The following is a 20,333-nucleotide window of genomic DNA, read 5'->3' as shown; positions in this document are numbered from 1 at the left end:
AGCGTCTTCTAGAAGTGGTAACAGGAGTGGACAGGTCTGATGCCTCATTGCATCTTATCCAGCTGCTTCTGGACTTACAGTGGTGGGGATTATTGCACAGTCCCAGCGAAGGGGGAAGGACAGGTGGCCAAGATGCAGGGGCACTGGTGTGCCATGTTTTAGAGAGGGCCTGCTAGAGGTTCCACTTGTGGAGATCAAATGACTACTGGCAAAGTGCTTAGAAGAGTGCCTAGTACAGAGCTGGCACTTGACCACTGGCCTCTGTTGTTAGAAGGCTGAGCAGCAACTGTTTGTGAGCTTTCAGTTGTCTCTCAGGTGCTGTTCTGAGGTGTATTCATTTCTTAGCTCATTCACTCGTTTTGAGATGTGTGGTTTAGTACCCCACTTTACAGAAAAGGACTAGGGCACCACTCTGCTCCCTTGAAGGAGCTCCTGGAAGGTTCCTCTGCCCAGAGACCCCTTCTAAAGCCCAACTTCTTTATCTACATGATAACCAAGGAGACTTCAAACTTCACTAATGTGAGTGGTCCCTCCAATCTAGCACTGATCATCATTCAGGAGTCAGTTTCCAAACAGAAATCAAGTGTCTGGTGCCTGATATAGCTCTGAGTCAGCATGTGTCCCTGAGTTAGCAGCTTCCTCTGAGCATAAGATTTGCGAACTTGGACAAGATTCAGCAATGGTCATCATTTCAACAATGGAGCTAATTTAAGCTTTCTGCAGCACTGGGAAAGTCATTATGAAATGAAATTGCGCAAATTGAGAGACGACTGTAAATCACTCATCCTTTGCTGCTGATGAGTTCAGCCACACGCTTCAGGAATCAGAAGTTTTGCCCGTGATGGCTTCTAAATGCTTTCAAATTTTTTATTTGGTGGATCTCGTGTGGGATTGGTTTTCCTGCCCTGGAATTGTGTTGGGCACTGCGGGCAGCAGGGCAGGTGAACAGTGAAAGTTCCCACCTCTGTTGCATTCACTCAAGAACTGTAGATGGAGCAGCAGTCCTTGCCCAAACTCCAGCCTCTCCTGTGGTTGCTGGCCTATCCCCTTCCAGAACCAGAAGAGTGCACTTGCTTTGCCACATGTGCCAGCTGCCACCACCCACAGACCTGGCCTGCCATCACCATGACCTCTCATCCCAGCTTGCTTCCTGCCCCTTTTGTTCTTAGCAGTCCTCCAGCTCCAGTGGTGGCGTGTTTGGGTCTGGAAACACTGGAAGAGGGGGAGGTTTCTTCAGTGGCCTCGGAGGGAAACCCAGCCAGGACGCCGCCAACAAAAACCCATTTGGCTCAGCCAGCGGGGGATTTGGATCCACAACTACACCAAGTAAGTTGAGAAGAGTTCTCCCAGGCCCCTTGGTCCCTGATGCCATTGTCATCCTCATAGTGTTCTCAAAGCTTTGGGGACAGCTCTGAATGAGAGGGAAGGGATTAGAAGGTCCATTTAAAGTACCTACCCCAAAGCAGTGTGATGAGGTTTTGTTCTGTGGTTTTTAAGGAGATGTCCTATATAATCCTAAAAGGACATCAGAGCTGCAGGGAGAGGATCAGTGTCCTGAACCACTCGGATCTCCTCTCCGAAGGCCCAGATTGCACTGTTTCGTGGCATTGGGGTGACTTGAAGTGAATGCAGGCAGACAGGCAGAAAGGAGCAGCGCGCCTCACTGGGTGGCTTGCACAAGAACACGTGGGCTTGCGTTTGGGCAGCAGTCTCTTCAGATTTGCCTTGGATTTCAGCTGCTGTAGATCTGAAGCCTTCAGTATTTCTCATCTCATGTGTTTTTGCTTTCTTTTCATCTGAAGCTGTATCTGGCAGCATTTTCTTCTTCAGTTAATTTTTTAAATTCTTTGTTGATCTATCTATTCATGGTTGGAAATGAAAAAGTGCCTTAGAGGCAGTCTTCAGGTTGTGTGTTACCAGGCAGCGTTGCATCTCCTGCTGTGCGGGATCTGCTGCCTTGTGAGCCACTGTGCTCTGGTCATAGCTGATTTTTCCTTCATATTAAGGCCTCTGGAGTTAAGAGCAAAACTTCCTATCCCAACTCGCTCTTCTGGGTTCGTAGGTCAGGAACGGGTTATTTTGATGTCACTGTCCACTTCAGTAATACATAAGGAAAGATTGCTTGTTGAGAGAGGCATCGACCTCCTGAAGTTATATAATCAGAAGTTTTTTCTGTTCTCAGCTTTCGGTCTGCCAGCAGAGATTTAGAATTCTAAAGTGAAGGGATCTTGGAAATCAATTCTAGTAGTTTTCAAAAACTGCTTTTGCGTGTGAACTCTTATGAATCCTAAGTAAAACTGAACAAGGTTCACACTGAATCAGAGGTCAAAAAGTCCAGAATATATGTGGGTAGTTTGCCCAGCCATGACCCCTCAACCCCATGAATCTAGGCATCTGTATAGCCCACACTTTGAAAGCATTATTCTTTAAGGTCAAAGCCAGAAAGTGGCAGATCTAGAACTCAACTAGATCATATTTACCACATCAAACACAGCATCTGGCACAGAATTAATAACAAGCTAGTTAGAAATTTGGATTTATGCTGGATGTGGTAGCACACACCTGTAATCACAGTGGCTTGGGAGTTCGAAGCCAGCCTTAGCAACTTAACAAGGACATAGGCAACTTGGTGAGATTCTGTCTGAAAATAAAAAGGTGTGGGGATGTAGCTCAGCAGTTAGGGGCCCTTGGGTTCAATCCCTGGTCCAAAAGAGAAGAAATGTGGATTTATCCCAGATGTAGGTTCTCATGTGTGAGGCTGTGTTACTTGGCCAGTGTTGTTAGCCACTTCAGTGTGTCAGATCCCTGTAAAAATTCCCTTCCTCCTGGCCAGTTCATCTCTGTGCCATGGCCCTTAACTGTCAGAGTGGCCTTCTCTCAGGTCAGCTGGAGCTGGCACATACTGGCTCATGAGAGCCAGATGTATACATCTTCCCCCAAGTCCACATTCAGTGATGTCATATTGGGTAGCCTGAAATCAGCCCTGGTAGTGCACTTATACCTTGAAGTTGGAAACACTACCAGCCAGGACTCCACCTGTCCCCAAACTGTTGCTAATCATTTGCTGGCCCATCACTGTTTCTAATGCTTTGATTCTGGTTTAAAGTCAATACTTACCTGTTCTTAATAATACCTCTACTGTTCTTTAACTCATAAATGTTAACTGTTAATTGCAAACCAAGCTTACATTTATTCTTAAGGGAAGTTTAAAGGAATTTAAAGAGGCAGAGGAAAGACTTTTCACATTTTTATTTTTTTAAATTAAGTTTGTAATTTGATAGTGAAAGGGACAGGAAACTCTTTAACCCTAGGACCCAGTGCAGTGTAAAAGAAAGGAACAAAGGAAGAGGAGGAGCTGGGGGAAGTCACCAGAAGGGCATTGTCCTCAGCATAGTACAGAAAGCTTTCTGCGGAATCGCCAGTGGCAGCCTGTTTCTCCTTGGGTGACTACAGCGTTGGATAGCTCCCAGTGCTGCTCCGCTCCTGGGCAGAGTGAGTCGCTCTCCTGGTCCCTTTCTCCTTTCTCATGGTGCCTTTCTGCTGCTTTTCCTCCTTTCCAGTACTGTGGGGCACATTCCCCAGAGTCACCTGGGTCATGCAGTGGTCTTCACACCCTCCGCCCTACTTCCAGTCTCCTCTGCTGGGCCATGAAATCCATTCAGACTGGGTTTTTTTGTTGTTGTTGTTGTTTTTGTTTTTATTTTTATTTTTTTTAGCTGTAGATGGACACAATACCTTTACTTTTTTTTTTTTTTTTTTTTTTTTTGGTGCTGGGGATCAAACCCAAGGCCTATGTGCATGCAAGGTAAGCACTCTACCAACTGAGCTATATCCCCAGCCCTTATTTATTTTTTTAAATGGTTTTTAGTTGTCAATGGATTGTTTATTTATATGTGGTGCGGAGAATCGAACCCAGTGCCTCACACATGCTAGGCAAATGCTCTACCACTGAACCACAACCTCAGCCCCAGATCAGGGTTTTTGTTTTCTTTTGTTTTTGTAATATTTATTTTTTAGTTATAGTTGACACACTATCTTTATTTTATTTATTTATTTATATGTGGTGCTGAGGATGCAACCCAAAGCCTTGCACACGCTAGGCAAGCACTCTACCACTGAGCCACAACCCCAGCCCCAGATCAGGTATTTTTAAACTGATTTTATTTTGCCACTGTCCCTACCCAGAACCCATTTGCAATTTCCTGCCAAGTTTCTAACCAGCTATGGACTGGAGTCCAGGCTGTCCACAAGCTGGCCCAGCACACCTAAGTTCTACTCAAGTTCCACCCATTCCCTCTGCTTGGGCCAGCTGTCGGTGCCACCTCCCTGTGTGGGCTGGTTCATGCTGCTGCCTGCTTCCTGCAGGGGGGCAAGATAGCAGTTGCTTGGCGTGCCCTTGCCTGAGACTCTGAGGGCCCAGGAGATCCCCTGGGCCTAGAAATCTACAGTCCTTGGAATTGCTGCTTCACAGAACATGAGGCAGCAGAGGATCAACCTTTATCCATTGCCTGCTGTGTGCCAGAAGCTTAATACAGGGGCTGGTCATTTCCTACAACAGCACTCTCATTTGTGGGCTGCAGAGGTCACATGGCTAAGCAACCATCTCCTGGCCAGCAAGAAACAGACACCTCCAGGTGTGCCTGTCGGGCAGCCTTGTACCTGCTCTCTGGGGCCCAGAATATGCTTTTGCAGTGGCACACTGAGCATAGACCAGGTCAAGAACAGTTCCCTTGATGATAATTGAGTTAGGAGCTGCCCGGTCCTAAAGCCGCCCTCCTTAGCCCTGAGCAGTGGCTATGGCCAAAATAAGCTGAGAAACACTGCTGCTTGGAGTTGATACCTTCTGTCTCTAGGAACTTGAACTTCTTAAGTTTTTTTTTCTCTCTGTGTTGTCCCCAGAGACTCTACTAAAGACAGGTGGTTAGCCCCTGTAGTCATTTAAAATTCAGCACCCCTGTGCCTTGTCACCCAGAAGAACCCGATGTCTACTGAGTCTTATCCTGAGCATACTGTGAAAAGTCATCCTTAGCACATTCTTTTTCTTCAGGGACCTGACAGGTATATTTGTGTCAGGGACTGAGAAAGCCATCTGACCGTCATTTTTCAGGCCCACAGGCTCCCTCCCGGCTTTTCAGGAGAAGGCCTGAAGAGAGGCCTGGACCAGGGTGTTAATGAGATTTCCCTTCTGAGTGTGCACTGGATTCTTGTTCAGTGACTCCAGACTTGAAGAAAGACCTGGAATGCAGTCCCTATGACACTATTTACAACAAATTTAGTTTACATCAAGTATAGTTTATTTTGAATGGGCCAGACTCTAATGTTGGATTCTGTTGGATTTTGCCACATAAAAGACCAAAGGGTCCACATCTTGCAATAGGGTGGAAGCCAAAGCAGTTGTCACCCCGAAAGGTCATTAGACGGCTCTGCAGAGACAGACTTTGTTTTCAGAAGAATCTTCTCCAGTGAAACGCTTGTTCCACCAACTAAGTCACTTCTTATTTACCATATTTTAAAAGCTAGAGGTAATTATTTTGGTGGTGTCAAGAGAGAACCGAGGAGCACCCTGTGGCTTGGGATCACAGGGAAGCAGTCCCAGCCCACCTCTTGTTCCAGAGTGGGTGGTAGGGCGTGTCCTCCTGACTGCCACCAGCTACCACAACCACGTGTCAGTAGAGAAATTCTTGGGTCTTTGCGAACTTTGGAAAGGGCTTGTTTTGCTGTTTGTATATATTAAAATTAAGATATGGAGGGAGGAGTTGAAGGAACAGGGAAGGGGGAGCCGTCTGCTCGGAGAGCCACAGAATGCCACCCTGGGGCTTCCACACTCGTGGCATCCTCCCAGCAGCTGCCCTAGTCAAAAGTGCTGTCCCTATGTTCTGTGTCAGGGAACTGGGATTTAGGGAGGTTAGGTCCTCCCCCGAGGTCACACAGCTATTAGGTACTCTAACCCAGGCCTGACTCAGACCTCAGGATTATTCCACTATAATATGCTACAAATACCTCAAAGATATAGATTTCTTATTTTTTTAACTCATTGTGCTAAAACTACATATTTGGGAGTGCTGTGTGATACTTTAACATATGTGTTCTTGTGTAGTGTTCACACCAGAGTCAACCTGTCTCCTCAAACACTGTCATTTCTTAATAGTGAAAATATTCTGAGACTTTTCTTGGACTTTTTTTTTTTTTTTTTTTTAGTTGTAGTTGGTCACAATACCTTTATTTTACTTATTTATTTTTATGTGGCTCTGAGAATCAAACTCAGGGCCTTGCACATGTCAGGCAAGTGCTCTACTGCTGAGCCACAACCCCAGCCCCTCTTGGACCTTTTTTTTTTTAACTGTACATTGTCATCATCTGTGGTCACTCTGCTGTGCAGTACAACACCAGCACTTCCTTCTCCTTGTTACGGCTTAGTACCTATTACTCTCTTGCTCCTCCCAGCCTCTGGACACCACCATTCTGCTCTTAACCTCTGTGAGATCAACTTGTTTAGGTTCCACAGATGAGCAAGGTCATGCTGCATCTGTGCCCGGCTTAATTTGCTTAATATGACAATCTCCTGTTCCCTCCATGTAGTCACACGTGACTTCGTTTTATGGGTGACTCGCATTCCATTGTAGATAGGTTCCACATTTTTTTCTACCCATTCCTCAGCCCATGGAAACGTGGGTTGTCTACATCTCCTGACCACTGTGAATAGTTTTGCAGTTAAACCTGAGCGTGCAGATTCCTAGAGAAAAAGATAAAGAAGTCCAGAGACTTCTAAGTAGTCTCAACTTCTAAGAAATCTAAATCTCCCAGCATTATCCCAATAAAATCATTTCATCTCTCATTTCATATTGTTTCCCCATATTTCTCCAAGATGAGGTCCCACCCCCTAGACTTGCCCTTGAACTTACTGTTTGGAATTTTACATCACCAGCACTAATACAACAGGGAGCTGAGTCCCGGGTTCTTGAAGTGCTGAGTAAAGGCAGCGCACTGAGGAGCCCGCCTCCTCCCCAGGCTCAGCTGGGCTGCCCTCAAGGGAGGGCAGCGCGGCCTCCAGCTCCCTCACCAACGGCCGCTAAGCCTGCTCAGAGGCTGCTTTGTCCACTACACCAGGGATGGATGAGCGGCGCCTGTCCTGCTCAGCATCAGGTCCTCCTTGTCAGCAGTGGAGACAGGGCCTTACTGGGCCCAACGCTACATTATTGGTGCCTAGAAAACAGGTAGCCATGTCCCAGAAGTGAGGCCACTCATCTCCCAGATGGTAGATCAGGAGCAAATATCAGCTATGTGCAGTCTTCCATTGAGGCAGGACTCACCATGGGTTGAGGAGGGCCAGCCCTTCTAGCAGCTGGACTTAGAAGGTGACAAGCGTGCCCCTCCCTGCTGTCCTTCCACCTGATGACTGGGGAGTGGCTGGGGTGGCGCAGGTGTTTGATAGCTCTTGATGATATGCCTCACCCTCTGTTACCCATGCACATCCCCCCGGTGTACGTTTTGCCCCCATTTAAGTATGGGTCTCTGGGTTTCCACCCAATTTCAGGGAAAATTCTCCCTGCCTTGTCATGGGTGTAAACCATCTTTAATAAAATATCCATCCAGACCTGGTGAGGAAACAGTTTTTCCTGGGTCCTCCCCCAGATAGTTCAAGAGTCCTGATAGATGGTGTGCTGTATATCTTAGCGCTGCTTCCATGCACGCGACTTTGGGCTGTTTGTGTGTGTCCAGGTTTTTTGTTTCTTTCCCGACATGGGTTTTCGCAGCTTCCTTTCTCCCTCAGCTCTGGGTGCGGATTTGGGGTGTGGTAGAGGAGGGGGTGACCCATTAGATAAACGTCTGAGATGTCAGGGCTTCACTGAACCTCTTGGAAAGAGGAAATCAGACTGGACGCCTCGCCGGCTTCTTTCATGTTGTGCAAAACATCTCTCACCCTCTTCAGACCAGAGAGAGGAGCCGCAAGGCTTTCCTGGTCTCCTGTGGATCTGCACAGCTCAGTCAGCACAGGCCTGCCCGCAGCTGCTGCGCTTGGTGTGGATTTGTTCTAACTTTGATTTTTCCAAGTTGGACAAAATTTGAAGTTTGCCTTCATACAAAGACAGGGACGGAAACAGGCCCTGTTCTCCAGAAGCAAGCAGCCTGCAAAGCCGAGCTGCTGCTGGCCCTCTGTGGCCAGGTGGACCTGAGACCCCTGGGAGCTCTCAGGCCTTCTCCGGTGGGGCCTCTTCTGCCCCTGTGTTTTGTGCCTGTGGTGTCATGCCAGGAAGTCCTGGATCTGGTTGCCACAGGGACTGCAACCCCCTCCTCAGGGTGCGTGGACATCAGAGGGCGAGCTGTCGTCCTTCAGCTCGGTCCCCTCCACGCCCTGTCCTGGGCTGGTTTGTCACTCCTTTCCCTGCACTCCTGACAGGCTTCTCCCTTGTGAAGAAGAACAAATGCCCTCACATGTGTTCTCGTCCCTTTAGATACCTCTAACCTGTTTGGAAACAGTGGGGCCAAGACATTCGGAGGGTTCACCAGCTCGTCCTTTGGAGAGCAGAAGCCTGCTGGCACTTTCAGCTCTGGAGGAGGCAGCGTGGCATCCCAAGGCTTTGGGTTTTCCACTCCAAATAAAACAGGTACCTTACACATGCTAGTTACGGGCATCTCTGTGTGCACGTGTGTCTGTGCAAAGATGCTGCAAGGAGATACTACGGTGCTTTTTGAGGTGGGGATGGGAGCATGGGGAGAGTTAATTTGTGCTTCAGTTAGTCTTATATTTTTTTGAGCATCTACTACATTCCTAACACTTTCCGAGGTCTTATGAGACCTGTCTAAAAAGGACAGGATGCCTGTAATGCAGCCCTGCAAAGAATGTATATTCTCCTTAGGGGAGAGAAACGTAAATGTTTAACAGTTGCAGAACAACCAAAGCAAGGGAACACATCAGTAAATGATAACTTAAACAAGAAAGATCCTGAGTCACAGATTTGTGTGGGTGCCCATTGCTTGTGATGGCCAATACAGATGCTCCGTTTAATTTTAAAGTATGCACTTATAAACTGCAGCCTATCTATAGTCATGTACTTTATTTGTAATTAAAAATTTTAAAGAACAGTATGTGTTTAGAAACCAAATCATGTCCTTCCTTTCTGTCCTCTGCCTGTCTGCCCTGTCTCTGTCTCTGAAGTCTGCAGAGGGTCTGACTGCTGCCCCTGTTGGCAGAAGTTGTCTGCCGAGATTTTTTTTGAGGGCAGGGCTGCTGGGAGGCTGTGTGATAGGAAGCAGCTCCCTTGGCCGGCTCCCCACAGGGAAGAGGGTAGTCTGCGTCCTCAGGTGTGTGGGCTGCTCGGAGGAAGGGTCCTGCCTGAGGACTAGATGCGCAGGTGGCCCTGACCTAGGAGTGGGGCTGCTCCACCAATAGCACGGACTCCCCCCTGTGGATCCTGGAGGAGCGGGGTTTCCAGGCCCATTGACCTGCCCTCAGACTGTGCCTGGGTGGCTTGGTCTTAGGTCACCAGCTCTTATTATTTTCCCCAGACTTACGATGGACTAGAGGGCGGGACTGCAGCTCAGTGTCCATCTCCAGTACAGGTAGGAAGGAAGGAGGATGGACAGACTGGAAATGGACATCACAGGAGCCTTGTTCCAGTCGCAGCCAGCTGCAGGAGACTAGAGGCTTTTCTCTGATCCTCCACCTACCTATCCACCCACAGGGTGGTGGGGAGGTGGGCGCTGCACCACACCTAGTGTAGGCCTCAAAGTCCAGACACGTCATCACCATTGATTATTAGAGAGCTTCTGCTTTTCCTGGAGAAGAAAAACACATTAAAATATTCCGTTTAGTATAATCAAACTCCTCCAGCGTTAGGAGTGAGCTGCCCATCTCCACCAAGAAGACCAGACTGTTCTCTGGCTGTGGATTTGGCTGTGACCCAGGTTTATTGTTGGGGGCGAGGGGGGGGGGCGCCTCCTCCCTCTCCTCCAGCTTACTTTCTGTATCATTGTGACTTCTCATTTTTCACTTAGCTTCACCAAGAAGTCTAAACAATATTGAGTACGAGGCACTAGATAAAGCCCTCGTGTGTCTAGGAAGCAAGTGTAACTAGATCCCAGATCGCTCTTAAATAATTCAGCTGCAAGGGGTTTTAGCACTTTTTTTTCCAGTCTGTTATATTTGTGATCCACCAGTCTCCATTATCATGGCTTGGAATTTCACTCGAGGTTTTAGAAGAGTCTGAGTGTCACCCAGACTTGAGCCTTAGCAAAGGTATCTTCTCGGTGAGCAGCCACTATTGGTGATGAACAGTCCACAGTCGAGTCGCGCAGGAACAGTCACCTATCCACCTGACAGCTTTCCACACCCCGGATTTGATTCAAAGAGTAAAAGTGTGTGATTATAATAAGGCCAGACACATCCCTGTCACAACAGGGTGGTCCTGGGCCACCATGACTCCCTCAAGTGTGTGGCACACAGGACAATATGAGCACAGTGCTGACGCCACCGCCTCCCTTCAGCTCAGCACCCCTTCCTGAGTAGCTCCTGTATACCTGAGAAGGACCCAAGTAGTGTCTTGTAGTTTGGGGCCCCCTCAGGAGCAGAAGGAGTAGCTTTGGGAAGGACATCCCCTCTTACCTGATGACCCTCACCAACAGTCAGAGGCCACCTCTTGCCTGGCCCGATTCTCTGCTCACCAGTGTGCATAGGCCTCGGCCACCCAGGCCATGGGGAATAGTGGCACCTGTTGAAGGGGCTGTAGCCACCCCACAGCCTCCTCCAAGGCAGGAGGTCAGCGTGTGTTTTATTCAGGAGGAGTTCCAGGCTGCGGAAAGAGATCATTTTTTTTTAAAAAAAATTCTTGTGTACCAAGATGGAGGTGGGTTGCTGATAAGAGATGTGTGGCCATCAAGCTGTAAATAAATAAAAAGCACCTGGCCAGGTGCCAACATGCACATTGCTGTCACTGCTGTGACCCAGTTCACAGGTTCTCTCAGGGGCTTTGAGTGTCTGCATTTGTAATTTGGATTTCTGTGAAGCTGGAAGCCAGGCCTGTGAGGTGACAAGTAATAGAACTCTTCATCTTCTCACAGCTGGGAGGGCCGGAGCTTTTGGGGACAGCATTTCATTGAGAAGAGTCCCTAATAGCACAGGGACTGGGAGGGGCCTGAGCTGCTTCAGGTGGGCCCCTGGAACAGTCTGCTCTCATGAGACTTCATGTGACGAGCCAGCCTGCCTTTGGAAGAGACGTGGGAATCTCAAACTCAGATTCTGTGGGATATCCCCACATACGTCCCAGGCCTCCACTACCAATGGAGGGAGGCAGTTTGATGGGGTGGGTTCTTTCTGTTTTAACTGCTGTTTGGGATGTCACCCACTGGAATGGTCTTTGCATGGGAGTGCCTAACATTCTGTTTTCCCTTTTTTCTTCCTCTTTTGATTTGGTTTCTCACTGCTCACTTCCTTTCTCCTCCTTTCTTTCCCCCGTTTGTTTGTTTGCCTCTGTTTTGCTCAGGTGGCTTCGGTGCTGCTCCAGTGTTTGGCAGCCCTCCTACTTTTGGGGGATCCCCTGGGTTTGGAGGGGTGCCAGCATTCGGTTCAGCCCCAGCCTTTACAAGCCCTCTGGGCTCGACGGGAGGCAAAGTGTTCGGAGAGGGTACTGCGGCTGCCAGCGCAGGAGGATTCGGGTAAGCGCCCTGGGGTGGGACCTAGGGGAAACCCCGAGCTGGTGCCAGGCCAGAGCACCAGGCCTGGGCCTCCTGCTCTGGAAAGAATATTCTTGTGTTTTCCAAGCTTTTGGACCGTGAGCAAAGGCCTCTTCATGGTGCTCTCCTGGACAGGGCTTGGGCTTGCAGCAAGTGGCTGGGGGTCAGCTGTCATACAGGCCACTGCTGTTCAGAGAACCTCTGCTTTGGCAGTATTAGAGGAAGAAACACAGCCCCGCCCTGGCCGTGTCACTGCCAAGAGTGTCCCTCAGGTGCCACCTGTGTGAGGAAGTTCTGAAGGAGCAGTTTTCGCCCCATCTTCCTCTTGGGGTTGTCCTAGAGGGCACACCTCCTGCACCTCCTGCTCCCCCACACCCCAGCCTGGGTTTTCAGCCCCAGGGGCCCCAGGGGCCCCAGGGCCAGCTCCCACAGGGCATCAACTGGGCTCCTTTCATGTGGGAGAGCTGCTGGCCGCTCAGCCCGTAGTTGCTCTCCCGCTCTGTGCGTATCCTCACTGGAAAGTGCCATGGTTGGGATTTGCTTCTTGGGTCCCAGAATTTCAATCTGGTTGCCAAAGCTACAAGAGAAAATTAGAACACATGTGGGTTCGGCCACGGAGCCTCTGTGTGAAGGAGGAAGTGTTGCCTGAAGGGGACTCTTGGCCTGCCGCTCCCTGGGGACTGGGCTTGGGGTGTGGCACACTGAAGATTCGGGTAGGAGAGAACGAATTGGTTGGATTAGAGAGGTCCTGGGGATGAGCAAGCTGATGCCATCTTTATCTTGAAAGTAAACCTAGTGTGTTCTTATTCAAACCTCCTCTCAACAAAGGTGCTGGAAGGTTCCAAGGAGAGTGAGTGAGCGGGTGGGTCCTTTCTTGGGTTTTGTGTGGAGATTAATGTTTCCCCTGAGAAAACGCCAAGAAATACAGTTGAGAAAAGCTTTGTGAGGAGTGTGAGGACCTCCTTCAACCAGCTTTGTGGGCCAGCCTCGACAGCTTCCATCTCTGCACACACCGCAGAGCTGGTGGAGGTGAGGGTGGCCAGGGGCCTGGGGTTTTATTTACTTATTTGGCAGAGCTGTCTTTTTTACTAGTTGTCAGGTGGCTGTCACATACAAATCCCGACTGGTGGCCGCTCCCATTTTCTAGAAGGGCTCACACATCCAGCTAGGTGTTGAGTCTCTGGGAGAAACCACAACCTTTCTCAGGTTCCTGGCCACATCCCGTCTCACCCTGGGGAAGTCGGAGAAGGGCCCCTGAGGCAGGAGTGGGAGAGCAAGCCCTCTCAGGAAATACAGACAAGCGCACTCCTGGTCGCGTATGTGGAGGCGGCCCTCTACCTCCTCATCCACAGTGGCTGTGCCAGCAGGACCTGTGCCGTCTCGGGTGCCCTTCCCTTCAGGGGGCTTAGCTGGGTCCTGTCTCTTCTCCCAGAAACACTGCTTCACCTCCCTGCCTAGTCCCCTCCAGGCACACCCAGCCAGAACTCTCTGAAATTATTCAGAATATGTTCCTCAGCCTCATTGGCTGGACTAGACCTGGAGGGAGAACCTCTGAGGTTTCCTGAGGATTGTCCCCAGGTGGGGAGAGCAGCCTGGAGAAAATGGAGCTAACTTTCATACTGTTTTATTTAGTATTGATGATTTTGTAAAACAAATACAAAATTCTGAGTGAAATTACTTGGAAACTGCCCTTCTCCAAAATAAAACTACAAACTTTACATGCGAAAGACTCCCACCATTATCATTAAAAGTGACACGTGCCTGTAATACCAGCTACTGGCAGGTGGGGCGGGGTAGCTGAGGCAGGATCACTTGAGCCCAGAAGTTTCAGACCAGCCTGGGCAACATAGTGAGACCCCATCTCTTAAGGAAGTGATAGAATCAAGATGCAGAGAAGAGCTAGAGACAGACAGGTAAGGAGGGAGGGTGGTCAGTGAGTGGGAGACGCCAAATGAAGAGCTGCCACTGGAGGGTCCAGGGGAGGAGCAGCGGGAGCACACTGCTGCGGAGCAGTGTCCAGACAACCTGGAGTTTCTAGACGGTGGACAAAGGCGCAGACGCTGGCCAGGGTGGATTTCATACTGTGTTCTTGTTGTTTTCCTTCTCAGATGTGAGATAAAGTTTGCTCTGGGCTGTAGCCCATTCTTTCTGAAAGGCTATTGGCATAGACCAAGCCTGTCACCTCAAATCATGTGTGTTGGGCATCTCAGGCAGTGACAGTAGCCTGAGGCTCACAGCGGGCAGTGTGACTGAGAGGCCACGCTAACTCTGGTCCATTTTTCTCTGGAACCCAGGTTTGGGAGCAGCAGCAGTACCACGTCCTTCGGCACTCTGGCCAGTCAAAATGCTCCCACTTTTGGGTCACTGTCCCGACAGACTTCAGGTTTTGGGACCCAGAGCAGTGGGTTCTCTGGTTTTGGATCAGGCACAGGAGGTAGGTAGCCATGTGTTCCTCACACCCAGACACAGTGGTCCCTCAAGTAAACTTCTCTTCCCCAAAGGAATGAGTCTTGACCGGACTAGTCAGTTTAGTGTTTTAAAAGCTAAAAGTATTGGAAAATAGTGTCCTTTTTAGATATTGGTTAGACTCACGGCATGGTGCCATCTTACCAGATAAATCACTGACTTCATATCCAGTCAGGATTTGAGAGCCCCCATCACAGCAGTCCTAGGCCTGGTTCGATAAAGCCAGGCCGGCAGACTCAAAACACAGGGTTTGGGTGTACGTCACTCCGTCCTGTGTCGCACGGTGCACTGCCTCTTCAGGTGGCAGGGTGTGGACATTTTCCTTTGTCCTGGCAACAAACTTGGGAGACACAGAACTCAGCATTATTGTGATTTTACAAATGAAGAAACAGAGCTCCCAGGTGGTGCCAGAGTCATACGCAGCAGCAGGGCCAGCCAGAACCCATGTCTTACTTCTCTGATTTTCAAAAAGGAGAGGAGACGGGTGCACAGGAAAAACCAAGTTTTCCTAACAGAAGGGATCTGTGTGGTACACAGCAGCCTAGCAAGGGGGGATGTGCATAGACCCCCTGCCTGCAACCAGGATAGGGAGAAGGGGACCCTAAGTCACCAACAAGGTAGCCCTTTAAGGTGAAGGAGTGTGCTGGTGGCTCAGGAGATGAATCAGAATAGAGGAGCTTCTGCATGTACCTTCCACCCACCCTGCAAGTGGTGGGGTCACGCAGCGTGCTCCACAGGGACTCCGTATGGGAAAGAAGCTAACTGGGAGGCCACGTTTTCAAAGTGTGTGTGCTTTAATTTTACCCTTTTCGTCTGTTTTGCAGGCTTCGCCTTTGGATCATCTAACTCGTAAGTCATTTTCTTCCTATTTTGAGTCTGACCTTACTAAACTAAAAGCATTAAGTAGAAGTGAGGGAGGCTGGGTGTGGAACCGCAGGACCCTGATTCTGCTGAACGTGTGCTTTGCTTCACTTTTTCCTGTTGGAAGGCTTGTTCTGGGAGCCTAAAGCTTTCCTCCACAGCCCGTCTTGGATGTGGGGACTGACTCCTCAGTGTAGGGTTGGGAGGAGAGAGCGGGACGAGCTTCCCAAGAGGCAGGACTCAGGCTTCCCTGGTTTCCCGTGGGCGCCTGTGTCGTGTGCTGGTCCTCATCGCCGTGGGCAGGAGCTGACCCGACTCTCCTGTGTGTCTTTGCAGGTCTGTCCAGGGCTTTGGTGGCTGGAGAAGCTGAGTGGGCGTTGTTCCTTTCACTTCCTGTGACCTGTGTGCATGGCTCTTCTCCCCCCGGGGACGCTGGAGCGGGCTGTCAAATGGACTTTGTCATTGAAACGTGTGCCCAGAAAGAAATAAGAGACCAAAACTCGAGAGATACCCGACTGCTTGTTTTGTTTTGTTTTATATTTCGTGTTGGGTTTTTCCCCTGCTATTAAACTGTTTGGTCCATTTCTGTGCAGAGTGTGTGTGGGTTTGTTTGAGTCACTTCCAAGAAGAGAAGTTCCCCCATTTCTGGGGCTCTGAAAACCTCCACTGGGCCTTGAGAAGCCAAGGGCGAGGGGGCAGAGCCTGCCCTGGCCTCTGGGTCCAGAGTCCTCTCCAGGGAGAGGCAGGCTGTGGCAGGTTGTGAGGTGGTACTTCACGTGTCCTCACGTGTCATGTGTCAGGCCCCTCAAAATGACACTCAGTGGGGCTGCCACGGAGGCACACCACTGCCACAGCATTGCTTGAGTTTCAGAAGCACAGTAGCACTTTTGGCCTTTGTCACAGTCAGCCATGAGGTGGGCGAGGCCAGCTCACCGCAGTGTGGCTCCTGGTTTGTGCCATAGCCTCCTGCTTCAGCATTTGAGAAACAATCGAGTGGGGGTGACTGGCCTCCACACCTGGCCTGCTGTCTGTTCCCACAGCAAAAGCACTCTGGGATGGGCCCAGGAATTGCAGACACCTCTGGTGCCAGATCCCACAGGCAGGACAATGCTGAGTGTGAGGCAGTGTGGCCGAGGAGTCGTCATTTCAGTTCCTCCATGATGCAGTACCTTTCAGGCCGGGGTGTTCTGTTTCTTGGGCCTACACGGGTGAAATCCTAGACAGGCGCTGACAATGAGGGCTGCCCCAAGTCGGAGGTGTAAGGCTGCAGGCCCAGAGCGGGACAGTCTGGCTGGGGCCATTAGCAGAGAGGAGATGGAAAGAGACTGAGGCTGAGAGTTTTACATATTGGGAAGTTGTATTTTTCTTTAGTATTTATTTTACTTACAGGTGGACACATATCTTTATTTTTTTTCTTTATTTTTTTTATGTGGTGCTGAGGATCAAACCCAGGGTCTCACAGTGCTGGGCAAGCGTGGTACCTCTGAGCCACAATTCCAGCCCCAGGAAAGTTGTATTTTTTGATGTTTAAATAGAACTTGGATGTGTGGAACTAATCCGTCATGGTGCAATTGGTATAGCCTCTTAGTTTTGTGGCTGGTTGGTCCGCAGTGAGGTTTCCTCTATGCTCTGGGGGCCCCATCCTGCCAGTACCTTGACCTCACCTGGGGAGTTCTTGGTGAAGTCCAGGTTCACATTCCTCCATCTTGGAGACTGATTCAACAGAACCCAAAGTTGGGCTGAATGCCCAATTGAGGTTGTGTTCAGTGGTTTCTTATAAGAGGAGGAGCCTCATGGTAGTGCACTCTGGGGTTCCAGAACCCTCCCAGACCAGCTGTCAGCAGAGCCAAGACCTGCATTTGGGTCTGCGGTATCCGTGGGGACTGTCCCCAGCTTGGGAGGGTTTGTCTGCACTTTGCATTGATTGGGGCTCTGTCTCTTTTTAAGAGCTGAGTCCTCTTTGGGGATTCTTCACTAAGAATCTGTCACCTTTGCTCAAGGGAGGTCCCCTCAGCTGTGAAGCAGGGGGCTGTCCCCAGACACCTGCCTCCAGTCTCAGGCCTCTCCTCCCACATGCTCTCTTGTGACTTATACAGGAGCCATTGTGAGACAGCAATGGGGCAGGCTTCCTGTGCAGGGTATCATTGTAAAAGAGCTGTGTACAGGGTGACGGGTGATGTTCTGCCTTGTGTGTGACGTTCTACAGGCCAGCTCCAGCCAAACCAGCCTTCTACCTTCTGTTACCCAAAGAGGCTCCTTTTTATAAATAGAAGCTGATTTGGCCTAAACCCTTGACCTCAAATTCTCTACTTTAATCCTCCATTGAGGTGGCATGTGACATTTCTCCATAAGGCCATATCAGCTGTGGTCTGCCAGATAACACCCCACCACTGTCATGTGGTGGCACCAGAGGAATGTGCAGCTGGCGTCTGAGCCCCTTTGAGTTCCTTTTTTGGGGTCAATTACAATGGTAGGTGGAAGGGGTCAGCTCAGCTCAGCAGCCTATGTCCCCTGAAGGCCAAGCTGCCAGGAAGGCGGGCAGGGAATGCATATTGGCTCCTGCCTGCTCAGAGGGAAGCTGGTGGGGCTCCAGGCAAAGAGCCCAATGAGTGTGGAGTGGTGTCTCAGTGACAGCCGCACCTGCCGCGCAGGCCCAGGGAGTGCCCACAGCTGCCATGGGCAGGCCACAGGCAGAGTCAGTCAGTGACGTCATGTACTCAGGTTCCACAAACCAGGTTTGGCTTTTCCAGGTGTGCCCTGCCTTCAGTGCTGGTGCTTCAAGGGGCAACACATGGCAGAACCACAGGTTGGCTTCAAGGACAGCCAGAACCCAGATTGTATAGCAGTTCCCCTAACCCAGCCCCTGGTCCGAACAGAAACACAAGTGCCCTGGACACGTGTTGACAGGCCCAGCTGGTGGTCTCGGTGCTGTCTGCTGTCTCTGTGTCCTGGTGCCACCACCAGCTTGGCCTTCTGTTTCCAGCAGCTCCGGAGTTTTCTAGGCCAGGACTCCAGCCGCGCAGAGAGGGTGTGGCCCGTGCAGGCTGACCCTCTCCTGAGCCCACCCTGCCTGGCAGGCGGTCTGGACTGAATGAGGGAGTTCAGAGAGAGCCCTGGCAAATCAGCACTTGCAGTTACTGACTGTTATTCCCACTTACAGGACCTAGTGGCTCAGACAGCCCCACATAAGACCCCCCAACCTTAGGGGCAGGTGGAGCATCTTCCCCCTGGCTCCTCAGCCCCGTGGCCTGGCTGAGTGGCCATCCCCCACTGTGGCACAGAGCTGGTGCGAGCCTTTGGTGCTGTGTTCCGACAAGCAGGTGTCTTCAGGGCAGGTAGTCCAGGGCCACGGTAAGAAACCTTTTATTGGCATGACCTTAAGGACCCCCTGCCTGGGAGCATCTGCAAGACCGCTTGGTGTGGTGGTGCTGTTGGTCCCAGGCGCAGCATCTTTATGGAATTGTTGAGAGGCCCTGAGGACAGGAAGTGCGGGCCTGGCCCCTCCTGCCCGACAGCCACGGCCACCTGCTCGCTGGCCAGCCACCATCCATCACAGTTGGGGCTTGAGAGCAGCTGGAGGCAGAGCCCTGGCTCCCTGAGGCCGCCTCTCAGCCTCTACCTCACTTCATCAGCAGGCGGGTTTCCATCTTCAGGTTCTCACGGCAGTCCTGAGCATCGAACCCAGAGTGGTGCTGAGGATCAAACCCAGGGAGCTGCTCCACATGGAGCTGCACCCCAGCCCTTTTTTACTTTGAGACAGTCTTGCCAAGTCACTAGGGCTAGTCTCAAACTTGGGATTCTCCTGCCTCGACCTTCAGAGTCGCTGGAGCGTAGGCGCGCACCACCACGCCTAGCTTTTCAGTAAACAGCTAGCCCAGATTCAGGCTTCTTTGCCGGGTCCTTCCTCCAGGCCAGCAAGGCAGGAGCCAGGGGCATCGTCCCCTCTCCTCCTCCTCCCTGTTCTCTCCCTCCATTGCCATTTGGTATTTTCTACTGGGAGACATTGTTCTACCAAAACAAAAAGAGCACCATGGTATTTGACTTATTTAAATTTGGGGAAAGAATGGGTAGAAAGTTTTACACATCTTTTATTAAAGGACATTTTTACTTTAATAAGTAAACATGCTTTATAAGTCAATATGATGCCATTTCCCAAATATTTTCACCCTGGGAACCTCTTGCCTGGAGTTCAGTTCCTGGACCTCATCCTGGGAACTGCCTTGGCCTGGACGTGGCTGGGTAGAAGCATGGCATACCTCCTGCCAGCTCATTCCTAACACGTTCCTCTCTTTATTCTGTTGTAGTACAAGATATAATTCACTGGGTGTCTGTGATATGCCAGGCAATGTCTATCCTAAGCACTCTCCAGCACCACCCTGTTAAACCCTGTGGCCTACGTGTGAGAACCCACGTGTTCCAGGTGAGAAGATGAGGTGGGGGCGGAGCAGCTAGCCCAGGTCACACAGGAGCTGGTGCTGCAGCTGACTCCTGTCCACCCTGGATCTCACAATTCCCCTTCCCCGAGGACCATTCACTCTAGCAGGAATACCTCCTGCTGTGCCAAGTACCTGTTGCCACTCGCCTCAACCACCTGAGGACATGAGCCAGCCCTGGACCTCAGTCACAGCAGAGACCCTACCCTGGCAGCTCTGTGCGCCTTGTTTGTGTTGGTGAGCGACATCTCTCGCTGCAGCCCAGGCAGAGATCTGGGGCGAGGCTGAGCCCATTCAGGTTGCATTGGCACAGCCTCCAGAGACAGGGGCTTGCAAGTTGCTTTTGATGGACACGATCAGACCCTGGTGCTGTGTCCCTCCTTTCCGGGCTCCTCCAGGTATCTGGCTTTGAGGCTTCCCAGAGTCCCACCAGAGGTCAGGCCACGGCCCACTCAGGCGGCAGTTGCTACGCAGTTCGGCCCCCTCTGGGGCTTATAAACAGCACTCCCCTTACCGCAGTGCTGGCCGGAGATCCCGCATTGTTTTCAGGTCTAGATGGCCAGCCACAGAGGAGTCCTCTGGGGGGCAGGTGGGGGACAGAAGGCAGAAGCCCCGGCAGCAGGTGGCAGGAGCCAAACTTCATCTCTCCAGCCCTGCTCCTGCCCATCCCGTCTTCCAGCCCACTGGTCTTGGCCCGTGGGGAAAGCAGACAGGACTTTGCCCCTAATCCCTTCAGATTCTGACTTTCTGTCTTGAAGGCAGAAGGGAACTTGGATGCCATGTTCATCCTTGCAGGCCCTATGGTCTGACCCTGTCCTCTCGCCTGTCCCCCTTGCTCTCAAGGCCCTTCCCAGCCCAGGCTGCTCTTTGTGGGACTCTACACTCAGCCCAGATGCTGCCTGC

At 50.8% G+C, this 20,333-nt stretch overlaps 1 protein-coding gene across 3 annotated transcripts in view; it reads left to right on the top strand.

Moving 5' to 3' along the window:
- Nup214 (nucleoporin 214) overlaps positions 1-15,567 on the top strand; it is an 86,425-nt gene extending 70,858 nt beyond the window's left edge. For 2 of the 3 annotated variants that reach the window (XM_076845235.2, XM_076845237.2), the window contains exons 31-36: positions 1,170-1,326; positions 8,454-8,606; positions 11,481-11,652; positions 13,965-14,104; positions 14,961-14,985; positions 15,334-15,567. In XM_076845235.2, the coding sequence (XP_076701350.2) occupies positions 1,170-1,326; positions 8,454-8,606; positions 11,481-11,652; positions 13,965-14,104; positions 14,961-14,985; positions 15,334-15,367 (681 nt within the window). In that variant the 3' untranslated portion in view covers positions 15,368-15,567. The remainder of the gene's footprint in view (positions 1-1,169; positions 1,327-8,453; positions 8,607-11,480; positions 11,653-13,964; positions 14,105-14,960; positions 14,986-15,333) is intronic. The other variant, XM_076845236.2, reaches the window with a different exon arrangement.
- The last annotated feature ends 4,766 nt before the right edge of the window (positions 15,568-20,333 follow it).

Source organism: Callospermophilus lateralis, chromosome 2 (assembly GCF_048772815.1).
Source record: "Callospermophilus lateralis isolate mCalLat2 chromosome 2, mCalLat2.hap1, whole genome shotgun sequence".
Classification (NCBI taxonomy): domain Eukaryota; kingdom Metazoa; phylum Chordata; class Mammalia; order Rodentia; family Sciuridae; genus Callospermophilus; species Callospermophilus lateralis.
Note: the sequence above shows the minus strand (reverse complement) of the source record. Positions and strands in the feature narration are given on the sequence as shown.